General features: G+C 27.3%; 1 protein-coding gene and 1 long non-coding RNA gene across 2 annotated transcripts in view; one reads left to right on the forward strand and one right to left on the reverse strand.

The window, feature by feature from the left end:
* The window catches only part of LOC111624433 (vesicle transport through interaction with t-SNAREs homolog 1A-like), a 90,137-nt gene extending 69,418 nt beyond the window's left edge, over positions 1 to 20,719 (forward strand). The window contains exons 7-9 of the mRNA XM_023367271.1: positions 20,141 to 20,211; positions 20,284 to 20,345; positions 20,411 to 20,719. Of these exons, the coding sequence (XP_023223039.1) occupies positions 20,141 to 20,211; positions 20,284 to 20,345; positions 20,411 to 20,504 (227 nt within the window). The 3' untranslated portion in view covers positions 20,505 to 20,719. The remainder of the gene's footprint in view (positions 1 to 20,140; positions 20,212 to 20,283; positions 20,346 to 20,410) is intronic.
* Positions 11,527 to 13,194, reverse strand: LOC111624406. The gene is made up of 2 exons (XR_002756571.1): positions 13,062 to 13,194; positions 11,527 to 11,658 (listed from the first exon to the last, which is right to left on the reverse strand). It is a non-coding gene; the product is annotated as an uncharacterized LOC111624406 (long non-coding RNA).
* Positions 20,720 to 24,219: the final 3,500 nt, after the last annotated feature.

The following is a 24,219-nucleotide window of genomic DNA, read 5'->3' on the forward strand; positions in this document are numbered from 1 at the left end:
ATTTTGTCTAAATCTTTTCAATGGCCTCCACAATCCATCAAAAATCCTCATCAGTTCAACCTCTAAAATCCTTTTTTTCCAGATGATGCGGATGAGCTATCATTTTTATATTTCAGATGAATAAAATATCTCTTAAAGAGCAATATTTTTTTGGTAATTTTAAGAATATTCTAACGCAAAAAAAATTATTATTCTTGTAAATAATTCAATAACATCCAACCTATTAAATTCCGTACCATTTTTCTATTTAAAGATGTAAAAATCCAACATTATTTTTAACGTGCAACCTCTAAAAATCATATTCTCCAGGTGATGCGGAAGATCAGTAATTCTTTCTTATCTTTTAAGTAAAATTACAAAATTTAAAGTAGCTATTAAAGATAAAACTACCCCAAAAACAGCATAATAATAATAATAAGGCTATAAACCATAAAAATTTCATCTAAAAAATCGAATTTAATGATGAAGATCATTACATAGGGAGGTGAAAAAGATGATGTCAGAAGAGAAGACATTATTTATTTGCAAATTAATGTATGTTTCTTCATCGCTGCTCACGTTGACAGATGTAAAATAGCTTTACTATTTATAATCTCATTCTTTATGCTAATTATAGATATTTAACTGCCGTACTTCTAACGTTACAACAAAGAAAAACTCCAAAAAAACCAATCAAATTTTATTTTTTTTTTAGTATTGAAATTTATCAGAGAATTCTTCTTCCTCTTCTTCTGCTTCTAGAGGTATAAACTTATAAATTTTTATTGCAAAACTACAACTGTCTTGCTCTTATTTACATATAAATTATGATGAAAATCTCAATTAAATTTTTTAGAAAAAATCAATAAATGTTGTGGGAGTTGTTTTCTTTTTTTAAGTGAAACATATATTTAAGAAAGGTAAAGTAATTATGCAAATAGCCATCTTATCTTTTAACATGTATTGGATGAGTTGTCAATTTTTAAATAAGGTTTTTCTATTTTTTTTTATGTAAATGGTGTTTTTTTGAATAAATTCTCCTCATTTAGATGTTCTTTAGATAGTTTTCTTCTTTATTTTTATAATTATTTATGCTGCTGTATAGTAGAAACACATGTACAATGCTGTTCTTCTGTACAATGCTTGTGACTGTTGATAGTGCTGCTGTACGAAATGACAGGATATTTTTACACTTGTTTACAAGAAACGTAACAGTTTTATGAGAAATTATAACTGTATTATGTTGTAGAAAGGAACTTAATTGAGGTTATAGGTAAAAACTGGTAAGAAAACTGGTGTTATAAGGAGAAGCACATAAAATGGTGCAGTAGGGAGAAGTACACAGAACCAAATGGTGCTACAAGAGAAAACGTAACCCTTTAAACCAAGCACAACCAAATACTATTATGTGAGGAATTAGACCAAACTTTGCCTCCTTCCTAGAACAAGTTAGTGTTGTCATACAGAACAATATTATTCCTATTGTAACTGCTGTAGAGAAGTCTTGTAATGGCACCCTGCAATGATATTCAGCATTGAAACAGAAACTGATATTTATAATGCTTCTCCTACGAGTTACACAGGAAGTTACATTTAATAAATACCTTAAACAATATTTTTCATTTATTTATTAAATTAAATCGAATTTTTCTCAATATTTTTTTTTTCTAAAAATAACAACATTGAAAACTGTTCCTGCATCTGTTTTATATATCATATACCACTTTCCATCATCGAAAAGTCATTAATATGAAGTTCTTTATGATGTTGGATCCATAAGCAACTTTTAATCGCATCTAGAACCATCACATATGCTCCCCATTCTGTAGCTTGATATAAAGCATCAATGACTGTAACGTCTTACGATCCAAAACTTGTCATCCATCAACTCATAAGACGTACAGTTTGCAAAGGAGAAGCATTAAAAGTTGCCGAAGATCCCTTCCCTATCACTATCGCATGTGGCAATTAATCCATCATCGTACCATGAGCAACCCATCAAGAAATATTTATTTTCCTTCATCAAATTGCTTACTAATTGTTACAAAATTAACGTATTAACTGATATTTCTAAAGGAAAATATATAAATTAGCAAAAGATTTTCATCCGGATCAATGAACCAGAAGAAAATTCTGCAAGGCAAAAAGAGATGTTTTCAACTTAAGCTGATTACTCCTGTTTTCTATTTTCTTTAAATCTCTTGTCCGAAATTTTCTGGTGACAATAAAATACGATTTATAATCACTACAAATCCGGATAACGTCACTAATCCAGCGATAAGTTTGAAAGGAACAAAAAGAATTCTTCTTCCTCCTTCTCCAATTCCAAAAAAAAAAACACGAAAATCTAATTAACTTTGTAGACTGGAAAATTTCGTAAAAAATTCTGTTTTAGTACAGAATTAAAGGATTTAACAGTTAAATAATTCTAATACTTTAAGTTAAGTAGCAAAAAAAAAGAAATATTTCTAAGAAAAATGCGAATTTCTGAACATCTTTCAAACCGGGCACGCGTTGTCCAAACAGTTTTGTACGTTGGTCGAAGCGTGTCGATTAATAAATCAATTTTCGATAATGCACACCAACTCAGTTTTCAATAATACATTAAATTACTTAGCAGCTGATGTCTCACTCCCCCCATTTAGAAGAGAGAGGCATTAGTAATAATTAGATAAAACTAAGCTGCTACCGGCTTAACTTGAGCCGGATTTGGGCGGAGAAGGTTAAAGTTCGCTAGTAGAGATTCAATTTTCGATGTAGTCACACTTGTTATAAAGATTTATCACGTTCAATATCAAAAATCCGAGTGACGAAAGTGATGGATTAGTTATAAATTGATTTTTCCTTGCTCCAACGATGCTGCTTATAACTGTATCAAGAGTAATATTGGGCGGAGCAACAGGAGAATTTTCTGCACTTTAATATCGATTTTTATGTAGAAAAATAACGTATTTTTAATAATAAAAAAATAAAAAATAAATTCGAGAAAAATTTATCAATTTTCCTGAATGCTTCCCTCTACTCCAGGATGAAGAATGGTAATTTTAATTAGTAAGAGAGCGAACTTAGAAAAATTCTTAAGCCAAAATATTTAGTTTTAACATCAAGAAAAGAAACAAAATTTAATTACTAAGAATTCCTACGAATGCTTTAAATAAAAATTTTGTTATTACAGAAGTTTCTATGGAATTAAAAAAAAAAACAAGTTTTGTTACAATTTCCACAATTTTGTATCACTGTAAACATGTGGATGGAGTTGGAGTTTATTATTAATCGAGCCGCTTTGTACGTCTCCATGGTGACGTACAGTTGTCAAATGTGGGTAGTAAGAGAGGTAGAAAGGTGAGTGAGAAGATCTGATCAACATCTTTCTACTCAACCTGTTACAATTTCGTAAAAACTAAGCTTAAATATGCTCTCACGAATCAATTTTATGAAAGAACCCTCCCCCCTTTAGAACGTAACAGAAACAAGCAATTTCTGACAGAAAACTATATATTTTTCAGTTTCTAACAACCAATATTGGTGAAGATGAATAGAAAAGACTTCAAAATTGAATTTTTTATTTTTTATTTTTTTATTTTTTCTCTTCTATCACGATATAGCACCTCCAACAACCATCCTATTACGTAAGGTGTTGGACAGTATGAGGATGCAGCAGCTGTGATTCGCAGCTGTTATAAAGACGACGACTTGGCCAAAAACTGACTGGTTCCCAAGGCACCCTGTATATGTCATCAACATCTGTGTAGGTATCATTGTCGTGTGGCACACTACTGATCGATCGATCGCCTGTGATTTATTACGCTTTGCATTGCTGCTGAACATACTTTTATTCAACGTTAAACTCTTAAGTTTTAACCAAATTTTTAACCCGATATTTTATCTATGATGTCAAAAACTTACATCACAAGATTTTTTGGCATTTCACTACAACAGAATACTTAGAATTGTTTGCGAAAATCGACTAATGCCTTAGGCAGCGGATTTTTTTCATCACGCTATCTAACCTTCAAAGTAAAATTTACACAACAGAGAGACCATTCAAGGAAGTACCTTCTATTTATAGACAAGACAGCTCACCTACTATCAGACCTCATAAATCCAGCAGTTTATATCTTATTCATCAATTTAGCTCTAAAACCAATATATATATATATATATATTTTTGTAAATATATTTATTGTTTAAAATAAAGTGGTATTTAGAGTCAAGAAATTAGAATAAAAGTTATTTTTTCTTTAGTAAACTTGATTATTCTGAATCAAATTTATTAAAGAATTTAATGAACTTATATTTTAAGGAAAATATGATTTCATTTATTCATTTTGGATAGATTTAATATTTAGATGTATATGTTATTTTTGTTTGTAAAAAGATGTCATTTAATTGAATAGAAAATCTAAACTTGACAAATTTTATTACATATAATGAATACATTTATTGCTAGAATACATTAGACATCAAAAATAAGTCAAATGCAAAAGTTTTGTTAGAATACATGATGAAGCTATATTTATTAAATTATGAATGAAATAAATTAGAAAACTTCTTTATCAAATACATAATAATTTATAAATTTATAGTGTTATATAAAATTAATATGTTTCTTAGATATGAACTGTTATTTGAGTAGCAGCTAAACATTTTTAACTGACAATGTTAATATAATCAGTCATGTTGTTTTTTTATATATAAAGTTACCAAAAAATGTTTAGAATTAATTTTTGGAGAAAATATATTGTTTGTATCATTATTATTTGTACTATTTTATTAGATTTAAAATTTAAGATATAATTTTAGTAATATGTATTTGTGAAAAAATTTTGAAGTAATTTTCAGTTTATTTGCTAAACAAAAAATTTTAATTGTTTTCACTCAAATTTTCTAATAAAATATCTTATGTAAAAATTTTAATTTAAAACTAATATTACTTTCATATTTTAAATTATTCAGTACTTCACTTATCTCAAGAATTCCTATTTATTTGATAATTTTCTTAATATCATTACTACTTGTTTTTATAATTTATTTTTTAATAAAGTTTTTCTAATAAATTTTTTTAAGTTTAGTTTTCTGTATTGTTTTCTTTTTCAAACCATAAAAACACAATGAACATTAGAAGTTATCAAATGTAAATTTTTTAAATAATTTGTGTATTTATAAATAATTTAATAATATCTTAAAATATCACTTTAAATAATTTGAATATATTAAGATTCTGCCAAATCAAGTCACATTTCAATATTTGGAATAAATAAGATATGTAATCATCCATAATTAATGAATATCAATATGGAATATTTAAAACTTTACAAATTAATTTGTTAATGAATAAGAATTAACATTCAAAATATAATTAGTAGAACTTTATATACATATGTAATTATTTATACACAGTTTTTAGCATATGTTTACCTAATATTATTTAGCATTATTTTCTAAAAAGAAAAATTAATTTTAAATTTTTTAACATTTAAATTTATTTAAAAATTAGACACATTCAGATCTGAACAGTAATCATTTAGAAAACTTTTTATAACTTCAGACATTTAATGCAATTATTTTATAAAAATGTGCTTCAATAATCATTAATTTTAAATAATACCAATAAAATGTATGAGCACTTCTAAGATGTTTAAAAAGTATTATGTTCATTATTCCTATTTACTTTTAATGAATTTTAAAATATAATTGCAAAAGTCAATTATAAATAATTAGCCTATACTAAAGATTTCTATGGTAGACTATTTAGAGATATTAATCTCTAGAAGTTTCTATGTCTGTTAAATATCTACTTAATATTTCATAAAAATGTGATAGAAATAGTTGAAATATAACAAATTTACATTACTATTTATTTTTGTTTTTTACATTGTAACTACATTAATGACCCTTCTTGCTCAATTAAAAAAGTAGCAATATATGATATTCTCATATAATGATAATTTACTACTTCATTTTTATTTGGAGGTAAGTTATTTTTATCAGTTTGCAACTAGCTAATTTGAATTAAAATAAATTACCTATTTTCTAATTATGTATGAATTTTAAATATATTAGATTTTCTCAGTAACTTGACAAAATTTGAAATGTAATAAATTTTGATTTCAGTTAATGAATGATTAAGTGAAGCTCTAATTGATAGCTTTGATAATGGAAATTCACAAAAACTTTATGAAAAAGTAAATAAAAATTATTGTTTTTAATATAACATATTTGATTCTTAATATTTGAATAAANTTTGACATTAGTTTGTATTCATAATAAAAATAACATTTCACAATGATGATGATGATAATTTTATTTTCCTATAATAGAATATTCTGTGATTATTTAATTTAAAATTTGGATCTATACAAAGTAAAAGTGGAATCATTATTATATGTGCTTATATTATAATAATGGATTATAATTATGCTTATATAATTATGGATTGTATAATTAACTAACTTGTGCAACATTGGCATCATAATATATAGTGTAAACAATAAAACTTCTTAGTTCAGAAAGCTAAATATTTTTATTAGAAATGTTTTTGATTTCCTTTCAGATCATCATCAACTTACATAACTGCATTCAAACCAAGAACTTGCTTTAAAAACTTAAAATTATTCTGTCTCAAGATTACTTTCATAAAAATATATTTTTATTACATTTAATATTTTCATGTAAGCTGATTTATCTAAGAAATTTACTGTAATGGCATATATCAATTCGTTTATTCAGTTTTATATTATACATTTTCAGAATGTTTATTCCTTTTTACATCATTCTGAATGGAACAAACAAATATAAAATAATAGAATTTGAATTATAAGTTAAAGATAAAATTTTAATAACAACTTATTATTAGGTTGTTCGGAAAGTAATTTAGTTTTTTTTACCACTAGAGGGATTAGTCGTATTTTTCCGCCATTTTCATTCTAAACCATATTATCATTATATATTGTTAAAGATAAAATTTTAATAACAACTTATTATTAGGTTGTTCGGAAAGTAATTTAGTTTTTTTTACCACTAGAGGGATTAGTCGTATTTTTCCGCCATTTTCATTCTAAACCATATTATCATTATATATTTTGACAGCTAGCATTTTAAGGCTTATTTGTAAAAAATTTTGTTGGATTTTGTGCAATTGTTTATTTTATGTGTTCCATCAAATATGGAAGATCAAAAGCAGCATTTTCAGCATATTTTGCTCTTTTATTACCAAAAAGGTAAGAATGATGTTCAAGCAAGAAAAAATTGTGTGGTGTGTATGGAGAAGATGTATTGACAGAACGACAATGCCAAAACTAGTTTACAAAATTTTGTTCTGGCAATTTCGATATTGAAGATGCACCATGTTCTGGAAGGCCAGTTAAAGCTGATGAAGATAAAATAAAGGCATTGATTGAAGCAAACTGCCAAATAACAAGAGAAATCGCTAACAGATTAAATTTGTCCAATTCAACCATTTATGACCACTTGAAACATCTTGGTTTTGTTTCAAAGCTTGATATATGGGTTCCACATGCTCTTAAAGAAAGGGATTTGCTCCATTGCATTAACATCTGTGATTTGCTTCTCAAACGTCAAGAAAATGATCCTTTTTTGAAGCGAATCATAACTGGCAACAAGAAATGGATTGTATACAACAGTGTTGAACGCAAGTGATCATGGAGTAGAAAATATGAGCTAGTTCAAAGCATTTCAAAAGCTGATATTCATCAAAAAAAAAAGTGATGCTCTCTGTTTGATGGGATTTTAAGGGAATTGTTTTTTTGAGCTTCTACCAGACAATTCCACAATTGATTCGAAAGTCTACTGCCGTCAACTAGACAAATTGAGTGATATTATCAAACAGAAAAGACTAGAATTGATTAACAGAAAAGGTGTAGTGTTTCACCATGATAATGTCAGACCTCACACAAGTTTGCTAACTCGTCAGAAGCTGTTACAACTTGGATGGGATGTGCTACCACACCCACCATATTCACCAGATCTGGCACCCTCGGATTATTACTTATTCCGATCTTTACAAAATTTTTTAAATGGTAAAACATTTACTTCAAATGAGGATGTCAAAAATCACTTGAATCAGTTTTTTGCAAGCAAAGGTCAGAAATTTTATGAGCATGGAATCATTCTACTACCAGAAAGATGGCAAAAGGTATTGGACCAAAATGGTCAATATGTAATTGAATAAAATATTTATATATTATAAGAAAGTTGTTTTCTTTTTCATGAAAAAACCGAAATTACTTTCCAAACAACCCAATAGTTACTAAGATCATTGTTTTTATTAACCTCTCCAAATCCAACCTTACCAATCCTCCATTCCCTCAAAGACCAAGCCATGCCATACATAAACAGCTAGTTACCTTCTTTGCATTTCCTAAACTACAAGTTCATTCCCATTAACTTGTCAATAGTGTTTAACAGACCTAATATTATACCTCTGCCACACTTGAACCATTGCACTTTTCTGAAATCTCTCTTCAGTGAGATCATCTGTAGGATGGGACTTAAATTTGATACCTGAATCATATTTTTAGCCTTAGCCATTTATCACACCGTAAGTCATATAAACTGAAACCCTATTTCAATTAATATACAGATAACATAACATAAAACCTATATACTAACAATATCACGTGCTTAAGGATGGTCACTGTTAAGGAATGGCATTCTAGAAATACATTATCCACCATTAATTTGATAGTCCATTAGTATCAAAATGATTTGACTGTGTTCATAAATTTCAACCCAATTACTGATGATAAAATCAGGCTAATCGAGGATCCTATGTCCTTCATCCCAGAACATGACACTGGTTAATTTAAAGTTTATTTACAACTATTAATTATTACAAATCAGCAACACACTGATCTGCAGGAAACATTTATGAATCACCTCATACATTGTTTTAGATGGCTTATACATTAATTAAATAAGAAAACAATAAAATTATGAAATGGTCATAATACCCAAGGTATTTACAGTAGCAAAATATATATAATTGTATACAAGGTGGATATTATGAGAGAATGGTATACATAACAAGAGCAAACATACAAAAAAGTTAAATCATATAGTTTCATGTGAGTTACAAATAAACCATTTACAGCATTAATATTTCGGCTTTTACATTTCACAAACATTGGCAATTATAATTACAAAGAATTTGTATAAAAACTGTACAATTACAAAATATTATAGAGTTGATACAAAGGTTACATATTAAACAGAAATAATTTTATGAGTATAACAGTTAAAGTTTGTATTCTTTACATAAAAATGCGTAAATGATTACAGTTACAATCGAAGCAGTAGTAGTTTAGTTACCACTGATCATTAAATACAAATTTATTATTAACTTTTTTCCATATAATATTTTCAGTGCCAAAGTATAGTGTGTTGTGTTCCCTATAAGAAAAGTTCTCATGATCAGCTTTTAGTTTGAAGTTAGCCTCATCAGGAATTTTATTTATTACAAGAATTGCGTTCCCTTTCTTATTTTCAAAAATAAGGGCGCATCTCGCTTTCCAAATGACCCTCTTGGTCAAAGTTCTAACCCAATTAATTAAGTAATTATTCTGGTTTTTCACAGGGAAATTAGAGTAGAACTTACAGGAGATACAGGTATTAAATATTTTGTCTACCCAGTGCCAGGTTTGCTTAGCAATGTGGCACTCAAAAAAGATGTGAAAGATACTCTCATTGTCATCACACACCGAGGACAATGGGCAGAACACAGACGATGGTGGGTGTATCTTTACACCTACCAGCTCTACTCTAAAGATACTCTCTAATCATCACGATGTTGTTCAGAATTCTCCATATGAGTTCTCGCTACTCAGAGGGAGCCTCCCAACATTAATCCAGATCTCATTCCAATTAATTGTAGTATCCATGAGATTTTTGTTGATGCTTTGCTTATGAATGTTCGTGTAGACGGTACTGGGCCTTAATTTATTACCAATTTGGTCATTATTAATTATGGTAGTAACAGTTTCTCTCCATTTTTTGTATTTACTAGAGTTGTCAAGAAGGAAGGTGAAATTATCATGATTCTTAGTAATATGTTTAGCAATAGGACCTAATATATAATGAGAGAAGAGGATGGTTCTGATTCTTTATAGTATTAACCATATTAGCCAGTTGGAGAGAGTATTCCAGACTTTTAAGATCCCACACTCCATCCTCCCTGATTCAGATTGTTTCTCATTATAATTCTTTTAAGTGGCTCAAAATCACTCTGCCAAATATATCTACAAATGATTTTATCAAGATGTTTGAACATGATACTGCCCTCATATGCAGACATATTAAGTGTCATCATTTCCCGGCATCATATGGGATTCTAGGAAAGGATGCAATTCCATAGCATATTTTTTTTTATTATGCAATGCCTTGATGCTTGTTTTAAGATGTTTGGATTTGTCTGGCTAAAATCATCATCTTTCATGGGATCCTGTACATACGCATTCTACATTAGAGTTTTGTGATCTTTATCATATTATGGCATGCAGTACATCATAGGATTTCATTTATATCAATGTTGATGTGCACAGTTAGCTTTTCTTTCCTGGAGTAAATGTTCAAAATGATTGCCTTCAATACTACACTGAGAATGACAGGAAAAAAACCAGTGGAGTCAAGTCTAGAAAATGTGTGGCCACGGAAGAGGTCTGCATTGTCCCTCCATCAGTTGTTGAATCATTTTATGAGACACTGATGCACATCTGCTTGGAAATGAGATAGCATACCATTGTGCTGGTACCAAACTTGTCCAATGTTGTTATTGAAATTTTAAAATACAATATCAAAGCTGGAACAGATAACTTGTAAAATCTATACCATTCACACTTTTCCAGCAAATGGGTTTAATTTTTTATTGAAATTTTGACACTATTACTTCAAATTTTAACATTTTCTTTACTACTACTTCTTTTCTTACTTAAAAAATTAAACACTTAAAAATTTAGAAGTTTTTTAAGTGTTTAATTTTTAAGTTTCTAAGCTTAAGTGTTAAGTTTCTAAGCTTGTTTTTAAGCTAAAATCAACAAATAGTGTTAAATCCACCCCATCATATTTTATATAGAAGTTCCTTATATATGTTTTATTATAGAGATGATAAATAGCAAGACAATATATAAGGTATCTGTAAAGTTACTGTGCAGCGAGAAATCTATAATGACATTATAATCACACATATGGCATTGTATACAAGACCTGTAAGTTGCACATTGCCATTTCCATGTTGCAGTAGATCACATTACTGCTTGCTCTGGTTTTTGAAAGACTTTTTTGCCAATTGCATAGTCTTCCTTGGATTGTGGCTGTCTATGTCTCTGGACCTCACTCCTCTGGATTCTGGGACCTCTGGGGTCCTTTCTGACATTTGAAGTAGAAGAAACTGAAATATTGTATGTAATACTTCACTTTACTTAAATCCTTTTCCAGTGCACAGTAATCTTTTAGACACCATTTATATTTCAGACATAAAGGATTTACTTTTATAGAAATGAAGACAGCAATCAAAATATCGTTAAATAAACATTACCTGAGTGAATTTGAATACTGGTTTCTCTATTGTTATTAATTTAGGATCCAGAGGATGTTCAATGACTGCAACGGATCTGACGTTTAATAACTTCAGTCGAAAAATATTGTTCTGATAACTATCATTTCCTGAAGTGAAAACATAATAAAATACATTAATTCATTTTATGCATGCAAACAAATTAAATATATATGATATATGTATGAATACAACTAATTTACAGACATATTTTATAACTAATACCAGACAGACTTCAGAACACAAGGCTAAACCATCAAGCTACATTGTGGTTAATTTAATTCATTAGTTAAAGAAATTTGGTATAAAGGTAGACAATCATGCTACTCTATTGAATACAGATTAGATGGTTAGATAACAGGACCAGTTTGAACTGTTACACTTTGTTTTCTTTCATCATACACAGCTTTTAAGTATATGTTCATAGAAATGTCATGAGTCAAATCAATATATTATATTATAGTATAACATCTGATATATATCAATAATTTCACATCTTATTTTCCAACCAACAGTTCTAATTACTTTTGGATTGTCATCCGTATTAAAGGATAATATTAGTCTTTCAACATGATAGAAGAATTACTCTTCTATCATATTGCTCAATTAACTATACAGAACCTTGTACAGCAGGGAAAAAAAAGTTTATTAAACTCTGAAAAACTGATGTTTTTGGTCATATTTAATAACATTCATCACATTAATGTTCAATAACTCAAACATTTACAAATATTAACAGAAATACAACAGAAATATGCAAACATATTTAAATATAAAACATAATCTATAATCTGCTGATGTGCAAAAAAAAACTAGATGACAAAAAATTGTAATAAAATGAATGTTGCATTATGTTGTGTAGACCTCAACCAAGGTTTACAAGCACACTATATCGTAATTTGGTTCTTGTAGTTGACAAGAGTTCATTCTCCTTTCATAATAATTTATAGATTTCAATGGTCTCGGGAATAAGCACCACCCGTCTAGGGTGGTGCTTATTCCCGACACACTTGGTGACCTTAAGCTTTATCCTAATGAACCTTGACCAAATCTTCCAATGTCTAAGCAACTAGTACTGTGGAAGGAAGTAACTTCTTAACATTGTATTTATCTTCCTTTCACTGTGAAATTAAGAATTGTGCAAGATATTATAGAATATTTTACTTTTTATATTTAAATACATTTAGTTTTAACATATTTCTGTTGTATTTCCATTAGTATTTGTAAAATGTACAATATTTTGAACATAAACCTAATGAAGTCATTACATAAACATTTGTTTCTTCCAGTTTTCTGCTACTAAACAAGAAAGTGTACAGATCATTGTGTGATATACTGTAGAAGTTACTTTATGATTTTATTCTGTTGAAAGACTATTATTATAACTACTACACATTATAAAAATATTTAATATTTTAACAATATTTGAAATTAAAGTATGAATTAAATCACTGTTAAACATGAACTACATTAAACAGCAGTTAAATTATTGATATATTTCAAAGTAGCTCACCAATTTCTGTTTGGTAAAAGGAGGGTTTCAGTACAGAAGCCAAGTGTTCAGACGACACCTCTTTTAGTATTGCCAAAGACCAGACGACATCGAGCCAGACTCTTTTAACTTCGACGGTTTTCTCCGAAAGCCGAGGTAAANAATAATAATAATGTTTGGGTCTTATTCTCAATTTCATAATCATGATTTTTTACAAAGTTCTAACTTATTATTTAATTTTAATTGTAACATGGAGAGTAATGATATAAGAATTTCAATTTTCTTAATAAATGGATTGTTAATTGAAATTATAAATGTATACAATCATTTTGAGAATATCAAAATTTTATTAAATGTTTTCTTGAAATATAAGAAAAATTATGAGAGAATTAAGATTTGTTTTAATAATAAAATATGAATATTAACCTTTATTTAAAAAAAAATATATCTTGGTATCTGGTTATCATCTGTATTTTGTTCTGATGAACTTAGATTTATAAGAGTAGAATTTTGAAAATAAAGCTTTAATGAAATTATGAAAAGTTATATGAAATTTCTTATTGAAGAACTGGTCTAAGTAGATTTTAAGCTGGTAAATATACTTACATATTATTTATGGTATGTTAAAGTTTGGTGAATCATGATTTCTTATAAGAAAGATAGACTGCTATGAAAGAATTCACTTTTTACTTGACTCATTCTTGTAAAATTTCATATTTTCAGTTTTAATTTGTACTATTTAATTTATAAATTAACTAAATTTGTAGTCATCAAACTTTTTTGGTAAATTATAATTTTATCTAAACAAATCAGTAGAAAAACCAAATTGGATAACTAGTTTAGAAAGATATTCAATTAATTTTTTCATTGTTTCTCACTGAAATAATAATATAACTGCAAATTATTTAGCTCTATTGAGTTCTGTAAAATAAATATGAGAAATATTTGGAAGTAAATTTTCTATTCATGCACTGTAATCTGTTCAATTTTTTATTAGTCTATAAGTAGACTAGAAGAAATTTGGCAATGTTTAGTTGTTTTATTGAGCTTGCTTATTAACTATAGTTTGAGTCTTGGCTATGTTTTTGTTCTGTGTCCAAAACACTTTTTTAAAGTCCTGAGAGTTCTTGGGGCTTTATAATTTTGATTATGAAATTCACCTTTTAGCTATATTTATTATATTTTAATATAAGTTTTTAATTAAAATAAAAAGTTTTATTATAACAAATTTTATGTTGAATTAATATACACAAATTTAAGCATTAGTTAAAGTAACCCAAGATGTTTATACTTTACTAAAGAACTGCCATAAGAAAAAAGTTGTGTGTTGAATGAATTAAATTGAAAAAGATTAATATTGTACAAGCATCCCCACATAATGTCAGTAATCCATTCCTGAAAATGGACATTCTGTTCAAAAACATTAACTGAGAGCTTATTTTCCATTATTTTAAATATAAAAAATTATACAGTATTGCAATCCAAAATTGTACCAATTTCCTAAAACAACTAAAACAATAAAATACCTATATGTAAATAACAAATTTGTAAGTAACAAACTGTATATAAATAACAGTCAAACATTATCAAATTAAAATTTTAAAATCTTAAAACTTTGTTTTCTGATCATCAATTAGTCAATATGATTGTTAACAAACAGTTGTTTTAAGTGCAGTTATACATAGAGGTATCTATAAAGAAAATCTGACTCAGAAAGTTATTAATCAAATACCACGATATGTTAGTTGATGTTTTATGATTCTTATAATGTAAGGTGTCCAGGGTTTGGTTCATATTATTCACATTACAGTGACTCAGTATGAGCATCTTGTGATGTGACAAATATCAACATGGTATTCAAACTCCTGCCAAATTTTGGATAATGTCAGATGTCACCATGGTTGCAACTTCTTCAATCTCTATTTACAGTTTGCACAAGTTACATGGAAGATATGGTGCAAACAATCAGTCCTTTATGTAACCCTGTAAAAAAAACATAAGTTGGGGTTAAATCAGGTCATGGGCCATGTCATGAAAGCATTATTGTTATTTTCCATTTGTCATATCCAACATTCTGAAAGCACATGACTGAGGTAAATACCAACTTCATGGTGACAATGATGCAGGCTCCATCTTGTTGTATCAGAATCTTCATTCAATTTGCAGCATCAACCAATTATTGACATATTAACATTAGATATGCCAGTGATCATAGCTGCCACAAAAAATGGGCCATATAATTTGCAATATGACATGGCACAAATGATGTTTAACTTGGTAGAATCACACTGGTGTTCATGGTGTATAGATTCTCAGTCCTCTAAATTTGCCAATTGTGTCAATTCACTTTATATAAATCAGCACACACTTCAATAACTCTAACAGACTCTTTAATTGAAACTATGCTAATGTTTTCTGCCTTTCTAAAGGCCATCATCAGGCTGTTAAAGTAATGGAACATTTCAAATATAAATTCAAACATTGAATGACATGGAATATTGAGTTATTTCAAAATATGTTTTACACTGTCATTGGTTAAAAATAAATTACAGATATTACCTTTAAACAGTTTACTATCAATATTAAAACCAATAAGATGAAAAACACAAAATAAGCATGTAAAATCACATAACAATATAGACTTTCTGTTTCACTATCTATAGTTGTTCAGGTATTTCGTATAGAGTTCTCCAGGTTTTAGATACATTGCCTTCCTCTTTTACAGTTTACAGAATTCCCTTTATATCTTTATAGATTTCAATGGTTATTTCAATGATCAGAATTCCCTTTTCATCTATATACCTCAGGTTGACTTGTTCACTCAAAGGTCTTATAATTGTGACTTCATCCCACTTTACAATAACTTCCATATTTATTGAGGGCCTTGGATGGTACTCTTTTTTTAAATATTATACTTATGCTCTTTAATTTTGTTCAATAAAGATCCTGCTGTGGTACCAACATATTTATGTTCTCATTTGTCTCTATCATCCTTCAGGGGTACTTTATATAAATCCAGTATTTTCTTACAGTTTAATTTATCTTTGTCATTTGTCAGAATTTTGTATAGACTGGAATTTCTTCCATAAAACACATTTATATCAGTGGACTAAAAAGTCTCCCTATAGATATTATGTAAATATGAATTGTACTGTACTTCATGATCTTGTATTTCTTTACGGTTCCTGTTGGCTTGATGGCTATTGCTGGAACTTTTGTTATCATATTGGTTTTTCTCATATAAGCTTGTTATAACATTCAAGTTGTATCTCAGCTTACTTGTCGTACTTGTTAGTTAAATAGCAAATCTCTTTGCTGGTTCACAATACTCATACATTGTGTATGTGTTCTTCATACTAAAGCCCTGAATGCCACCTGTTAAAGTGCACAGAGTCATGCTATGTTCTTGGTATAAAAAGCAGATGGTACTCAGGCTTTCTATATATCTTCATGGATAAAAGAAACTGTATTCAATTAGACATAGTGTATTAGTGATTAAATTAAATTAATTAAAAACCTACTAATGTGAGGTAGGAATAAGGACTTATCACACCAGTGATAATAGGCACAAACACCCACGTATCAATGGAATACATTTAATAAAATGAGAAGGGGTGTACATTAAAAACAATTAAATTAACAATTGACATGAAATAACCAAAATGCATTTCGGACTATCAGAATAGTCCCTCTTCAGTTGGTATACATATATAAAAAGGTGAGATACTTAAAGTTATACAAGACAAAGGAACCATTATAAAGGTATGATCATTGAGCAATAAATGGGGGTGTAGTGGAGACAGGCTTAAGGTGGCTTCATTATGTTACATGGTAGCTTGACAAGGGTTACTATTATAAACAGTATTAAAATTAGCGGAATAATAAGGTAATTGTTAATTTAATTGTTTTTAATGTACACCCCTTCTCGTTTTATTAAATGCATTCCATTGATACCTGGGTGTTTGTGCTTATTATCACTGGTGTGATAAGTCCTTATTCCTACCTCACATTAGTAGGTTTTTAATTAATTTAATTAAACCAAGGGCAAAAAGCAATTTCTTTGTATTAGTGATTGTTTAGATGCCAACTCACTGAAGAGTTAGCAACTAAACAATCACTGATTTTTTCATTTGGTATCAAAATTTAAAAATTATAGTACTGGTCATTTACCAGTAAAACCAGTAACATTTTGAAAAATTATTTTACCAGTAATAAAATGATAAATTAGCAACCTGTCTGAATAATGCTGCATGTGTGTAAAAAAACTATCTGGCATGTTGTTTTCACTTTTATTCTTCATATGTCTTTTTATATCTACCATGTAATGCACTACATGTTATTGGAAGTAGGACTTTCTTTACAGATACCTTATACACATTACATTTATGATATGGCACAGTAAATAACAAATAGCAATAAAGAGATGTATTATGAAAAAAGGTAGAAAAAAATTACAAAAATACTAAATTGCTATATATTTTTTAAAATTTCTCTGATACTTATGTAAATTGTAGAATTGATTGACTGCTGTTAATTATGTCAGAAAGCATGTTCAGGCTTCTGATATGGGGGATATTGGTGAAACACTGTAATGCCTCTCTTACTGACAACAACGTTTAAGATGGAAATCTTGTTTATTGACATTCAGCGTATTTTTCAAAACATCAACATATGATTCTGGCATTTTTCCAATGGTATTTTGGAATGTAACTAGAGACTTTTCACAAATTGCTTTGTTCAGACTGTTGTATTTAGGAAAAAATAATTTTTCTTATATAAAAGAGTTAATAAAGTTATATAAATTGGTAAATAAAGCAATGGATAATGTTATGTTATCTAGAATAAATATAAGAAAAATTTGAGAATTTGGGCCAGAAATCAACTAACTCAAACCCCAATCTTGTCAATCTAAGTGTATTTATATCACTATTACTGCAAGCAGCACTATTTAAATATTGTTTCTTTTTGTGACTGTTTATTTCTTAATTTGATGTGCCATTAGTTATATGTTTTATTAGTAGTACCAGTAGCAAGCAAATCCAGTTGTATATGTTACAATATATTTTATTTGTTTTCAAGAGTAAAAAGAAGCCAATTTCAAAGAAAGATATCATACTAACAAAAGTCTTTTTATTACAATAGTATATAATTATTTATTTTATCCTATTCTTTAAATTAAATTCAGATTATATACTTGTGATTCTGATAGCAGCATTTCTTCCTTTTTATTAGGATTCTTATTTTGGCATTCCTTTAAACTATCTTTATTCTATTTGTGTTGTTAATTTTCTCGAACTCTTCAGGTTCATAACTAAACACTAACAAATTTTTGAACCTCTCCTTCTTTTCATACTTTTTTTAGTAATTCTTTAAAAAAGATATGAATTTTAGAGGCATATTTCAAATTACTACACTGTATATACACTATATATATATATACAAGAGATATATTACAACAAGAGTTTTGCAAATATCAGGGCTAGTCACAAATTGATTGATAGGAAAAAAGAGAGAATTTTAACTTTTGATATGTAGATGATTTATTGGTGATATGGATGAGTTTATGAATCATTTTACTGGCCAGAGATGTGTTTAAAGTTAAAAGAAGAACAAGAATTCAATCAGAAGATACATTTTTGGAAGGTATGGATAATTAAGAAAGATAACTATGAAATTTGTGCATATAGGTAAGATGTAATATTAAATGTATGCATTTTTTTTTTTAGTTGAACTATATTGAATGTTATATTCTGTAGGAAACTTCAGTTAAAAATATAAGGTTTTATAAAATACAAACTTTAATAAATTTTTAAAAGGTTGTAATAATTTTAACAAAATATTTTAGAAGAATGAAATTTAANGTGACATTCGAATATGAAAATTGCATAAGATGAGATTACTGGCCATTACAAAATATATTTTCAAGGGTGCCAAGTTTAAAAAGTTGTTTTCTTTTTCATGAAAAAACCGAAATTACTTTCCAAACAACCCAATAGAAAACAATAATTTACAAGCAGCATTTCCTTTTTTTGCATTAGTTTTTGATCTAGAATTATTGAGATTACCATTTCTATATTAACACACAAAATTTAATAATTGTAAGATTTACAATGCCAAAAGCCTAAAGATTCCTTGTTTTTATTGTTATTTTGACATATTTTCCTATTTAAGAAATTTAAATAGTAATATTTTGAAAAAATGTTTTAAGATAATTCTACTGTTTGTGAATTACTATATCTCAATATCTTGTTTATATATATAAGTAATTATGAAGTAAAGCACAATAGATCATTAATTATCCAAAATAATTGGGGCAGGAAATTTTAAATAATTAGTCTTGATAGGAGAAAAAATGAAAAGATAAATTAAGTAAAAATATTGATCTTAATTCTAATATAATAGTAAAAAACAGTTAAGACAGAAATTTAATACATATGAATGATAAGAAGTAATGAAAAATTTGACTAATTCATTAAAAAAAGCACAATCTTTTCTTGAAATCTACAACATACTAATGCAACTTTGAATTCAAAATAATAAATTATTTAATAGTAAAATTACTAGTAATGAATATCTTAATAGTGGAACTATAGAAGATCAACAATTGTTATTATGTAAAAACTGTAATTTCTGGAATTAATACTCTCTGAAGTTGATTTTGGTTAATCAGTTTTTTAGATAATTGACACTCTATTAAGTGTGTTTATATATAATGCATTAATAGTAATAAGACTTTATGATACACAGTATCTAAGAGATAGCAAGATACATCATTTTTTTTGGAGGATAAATAGACAAGATGACAGTTCTGTTAAAGAAATTTTTAGTTTCTATATTATAAAAATCATTTATCATTTTGTGTGATATTTTTTAAAATAATTGAATAAATATGCATTTGTTCTAATGTCAAATAAATAACATAGTATCGCATATACTTAAAATTAGACAGAACTCTGCTATAAGTATATAAGAATTGTATATCTATACCGATCTTTTATGAATTATTCTCCTTAAACTATTTAAATATACTTTTATGAAATTTATAAATACCATATGATAATTGTTTGTTAAGAATATAGATATTATTTTTTATTGTTCAGAACAAATTGGAGCTGAAATTTTAAATGATCTGCATTCTCAAAGAGAAACAATTCAAAAAGCAAGACAAAAGGTTTGTTTATTTTTTATAGCCTATAAGCAATAAACTGTACTATATTAATAACTACTGTTTAAAATTTTGTAGTTAAGAGAAACAGATGATGACTTAGGAAAAAGTTCAAGAATTTTAACTGGAATGATAAGAAGGTAAAGAAATTTTATTGATTAATTGTAATAATATGAAAATATTTATACATGTTGATTATTTTTAGGGTCATCCAGAATCGTGTAATCCTGTTTGTAGTGGGAAGTATTATATTGTGTGTTATAGTAACAGCAATTTATTTTATGGTTAAAAGAAGTTGAATGTCCAGATATCTTATCTAAAACTCTTATATTCCATAATAATAATTTACTGATGTAAAGATGCAAATATCAAATGTGACAACTTTGTCAATTGTTAACTGTCCAAAGTTAATAATTCTTAATAACATTCAGGAAGCAAATTTGAATATTATAAATATAAATGTAGCTTTTGAAAGTTTGAAACAATTTTTTATTTAATCCTATATAAAATATTTATACAAATCAATACTTTTAAAATATAATTAAGTTACTGGTTTTATAATATATCTAGTCCTCATTTTATTATATATATATGCAAATTATTCAGATTCAATATATGNCATCATGGCGTGGAGTGCCATTTATTGCAAAAGAAAGTCATCTACTGCATTCATGGGTGAATGAATTCAAAAAGATCAGGAGTCAATTGAAAATACTTTACTTCAAAATTTATGAAAATTAGCAGGCAGAAAGTTTTATTTTATGCAAGACAATAGTCGTCCATTCATCCACCACAAAAAGTTGGTTTCAGCAAAAAAAATCCAACTGTTGAATAATCCATCTCTAAATCCAATCAAGAATATCTGGGATATACTCAAGAACTATATGCTGATGGCAAACAATATAGTTTAGTAAAAGATTTAAAAGTTGCAGTAGAGAAAGTATGGCATGCTATACCAACTGCCACACTCAAAACATTTATTATAAATATATCAGATAACATATTTGAGGATATTTAAAAAAGTGGAGAGTCCACAAGATTTTAGATCGATTATTTTCAGTTGTCTTTAAAGTTTTGTCAACATAAATTACCTAGTCTTCTGCTTTTTGGAAGAAATATTCCAACACTATTCTTTCATTATTATATAAACCTATTATTTTACTTTTTTAAAGCATATGAACATGATTGAACCAATAATTCTAATAAAGTTAATTGTTTAAGTGGACTTTTCACTTGTTTTTAAAGTTTTGTCCACCACTGTATTTAGAAAAATTTCAAATATCATCAATGAACTTATTCAACTTACAATTTAAAATCATCTACTTTAAATATCCAGTAGCATGTTCAAAAATAATATAGCAATAAAAGTGAGATTTCAAGAGGAATTGATTGAAAATTTTTTTATTTTCAAGCTTTTTCATTCAAACTTAATATACAATATAACTAAACTAAAACTGAATTGACATAAAAAATTATTTTAAAAATGCATTATGACAATTAGATGTAATAATAAACTATTACTCATATAATAAACTTTGTTATTCTTTAGTTTCAAAACTTCTTTTTCATTTCAGACTGCTTTTATATGTTGTTTAATATCTAGACAGCAAGTATTTGTTTAAATTTTTATTTATTAATACAGTATTTTTAATTTTTAAAAAATGAATAATATAAAAATAATCTTTTTATTATAAATCCTGAACTGTAATTATGATATATAATTGTGATATTTTATTGACTAGTTTATCTAATAAATAAATTACAGTATTTAATCTTCATAATGTAAGTATTAGAAATGGTAAACTTACAAAGATTTTAAACATTTGAAGATAACAAACATAATCCTCAATTAAATTTCACTAATTATATTGCCAAACAACATGTCGGATTAACCATCAGATTATTAGTAGATAATGGATAATCAAGCTGATCATTTGGTGATACAAATAAATTGGGTTGTTGTTTATTGAGCTGCAATTTGAAAGAACTATATGCCTATAAATTTCACTGTCATCTGTCCACTGTCTTTCCTTAATCCTGAGAACGGAGTTAGATAGATGAAAGATCAGACAAAATATGGTCTCATCTTTAATCTAACTAACTTTGTTCTCTAATCTATAGTTAACTTAGGGGCAGGATGCCCTGATTAACTGTTTATGAAACTTCTGATGCAAACTGGAAGTCATGTTATTTCAATTCAAAAATTTTCCCCTGAAAGGTGTTAGATAGATGATTGGCATGACTCTATTGTTAAAGGAAAAGTATGATGTACAGGGGCAATCCACTACTAATTTGAGATGGAGAGCATATATTTTGAATTAAATAAATTAAAAATTGCAGCCCAGCATTGTGATGATGGCACAATAAATAATTGCATGTGTTATTAACTAATTATATCTGGGAAAAATTTAGAGAAGAAAACTGACTTTCTTAATTTGTTTTCTACGTGATAAATTAAAAATTGGAATGTTTATTTAAATACACTATCTAAAATGTATCATCTGACATTTGGATTCTTAAATACTGATTAAAAAAATCTACAATGAATGGTTTATATTGATTCTAGATTACTGTTTATAGACTGTTTTAACATAAAGACTATCCAGAAAGTAACTTCCATTTGATTATTGAAACTTCATCAATAGTTACATAAAATTTTGTGTAATATTATATTAATATAGTACTGTTTACTTATGTATTTAATAAATATATTATTATAGATCAGCTGATGAGGGACAATGGTCTGAAATGTAGTTTTGTTTTTTACATTCTGGCATATAAAAAAATGAAATAGTGTAATGAATGGTGTAGTTTAGCAATTAAATTTAAAAACTGATAAGAAGTCATCAGGAATAGTGAACCGAAGAGGTTATACACTTTACATAGCTATTAAAAGAAATTTTTATTTTTCAATATATACTTCATTAAGAAGTTTTATGAATAATGTTACAAATGAAACTAGTAAATTCAAAATATATAAATCAAAATGTTCTTTATATTCCAACTTTAATAATTTTTGTCAAGAGATCAAAGTTCTGTTGTTCACTTTATAATGAAACTTAAGTCTTAAAGTATTCAGAACAAGTTTTTAAAAGTGATATACTAAATAATAATAATTACAAAAAACAGACTCTTTCATATAAAAATTTTTAGAAAGTGTTTGTTAAAACAGTTCTAACAAAGTTCATATCTGTTCTGCTAAATAGAGCATTTAAACTATTTAGCTTATTAAAATCATCACAAATGCTTTTCCATTAAAAAAACAGGAATCAACCACAAAATTTTTATGAATAATTTATATTGGTAGCAAGTGGGCAAAGTCAATTGCAACATGTGAGTAAAGCAAACAGGGGAATGGGCTTCCTATGGTGACCTGAAAAAAAATAGAAATAGCAGCACAGGAAATCCACGAATTGTCATAAAATTTTTGAAAAAATGGACAAAATTTGTAGAATGATGTAAGGCATGCAGGAGACAAAGCTCCCTAGCAATCATTTAAATATTATGAGAACTTTGTTAAAGCTATTGATATTAATAAACAGTACATTAAAAAAAGTTGATACTAATTTTTACCGACCTTTTTTCTTTGTATCTTTTAGGGTTTCCCCTATATCAATAAAAAATTAGAATTTAAATTTCTATCCAACAACTGAAAAAAATTAAAATTATAAAAATATATTTCCAGAATTTTTTTGAATAATAATAACTTTTGAAATTATTAACTTGACTTTTGCTTAATATCTAATAAATATGTATCAAATAATAATATCAAAATAATTTTGCAATAAAATGAATAATAAATTGTAATTTTAAAAAATTTTAATTAATTCGCCAAGATTATTATTATAATAAAAGTTTGTTAATCCAACATCCTCTGAAAACAGCTGATAATCTGGAATTGTCCAAAAATAATATTATATGACAGTATTCCATGAATTGAAATTTGTTTGGATGTGTGCTAAAGCCCTACTATGCAAAGAAAGTAAAACTAAAAGTAATTACACATCACAAAAC

The sequence above is a fragment of the Centruroides sculpturatus genome, unplaced genomic scaffold, assembly GCF_000671375.1.
Source record: "Centruroides sculpturatus isolate CEXI.00-Female unplaced genomic scaffold, Cexi_2.0 scaffold397, whole genome shotgun sequence".
Taxonomy (NCBI): Eukaryota; Metazoa; Arthropoda; class Arachnida; order Scorpiones; family Buthidae; genus Centruroides; species Centruroides sculpturatus.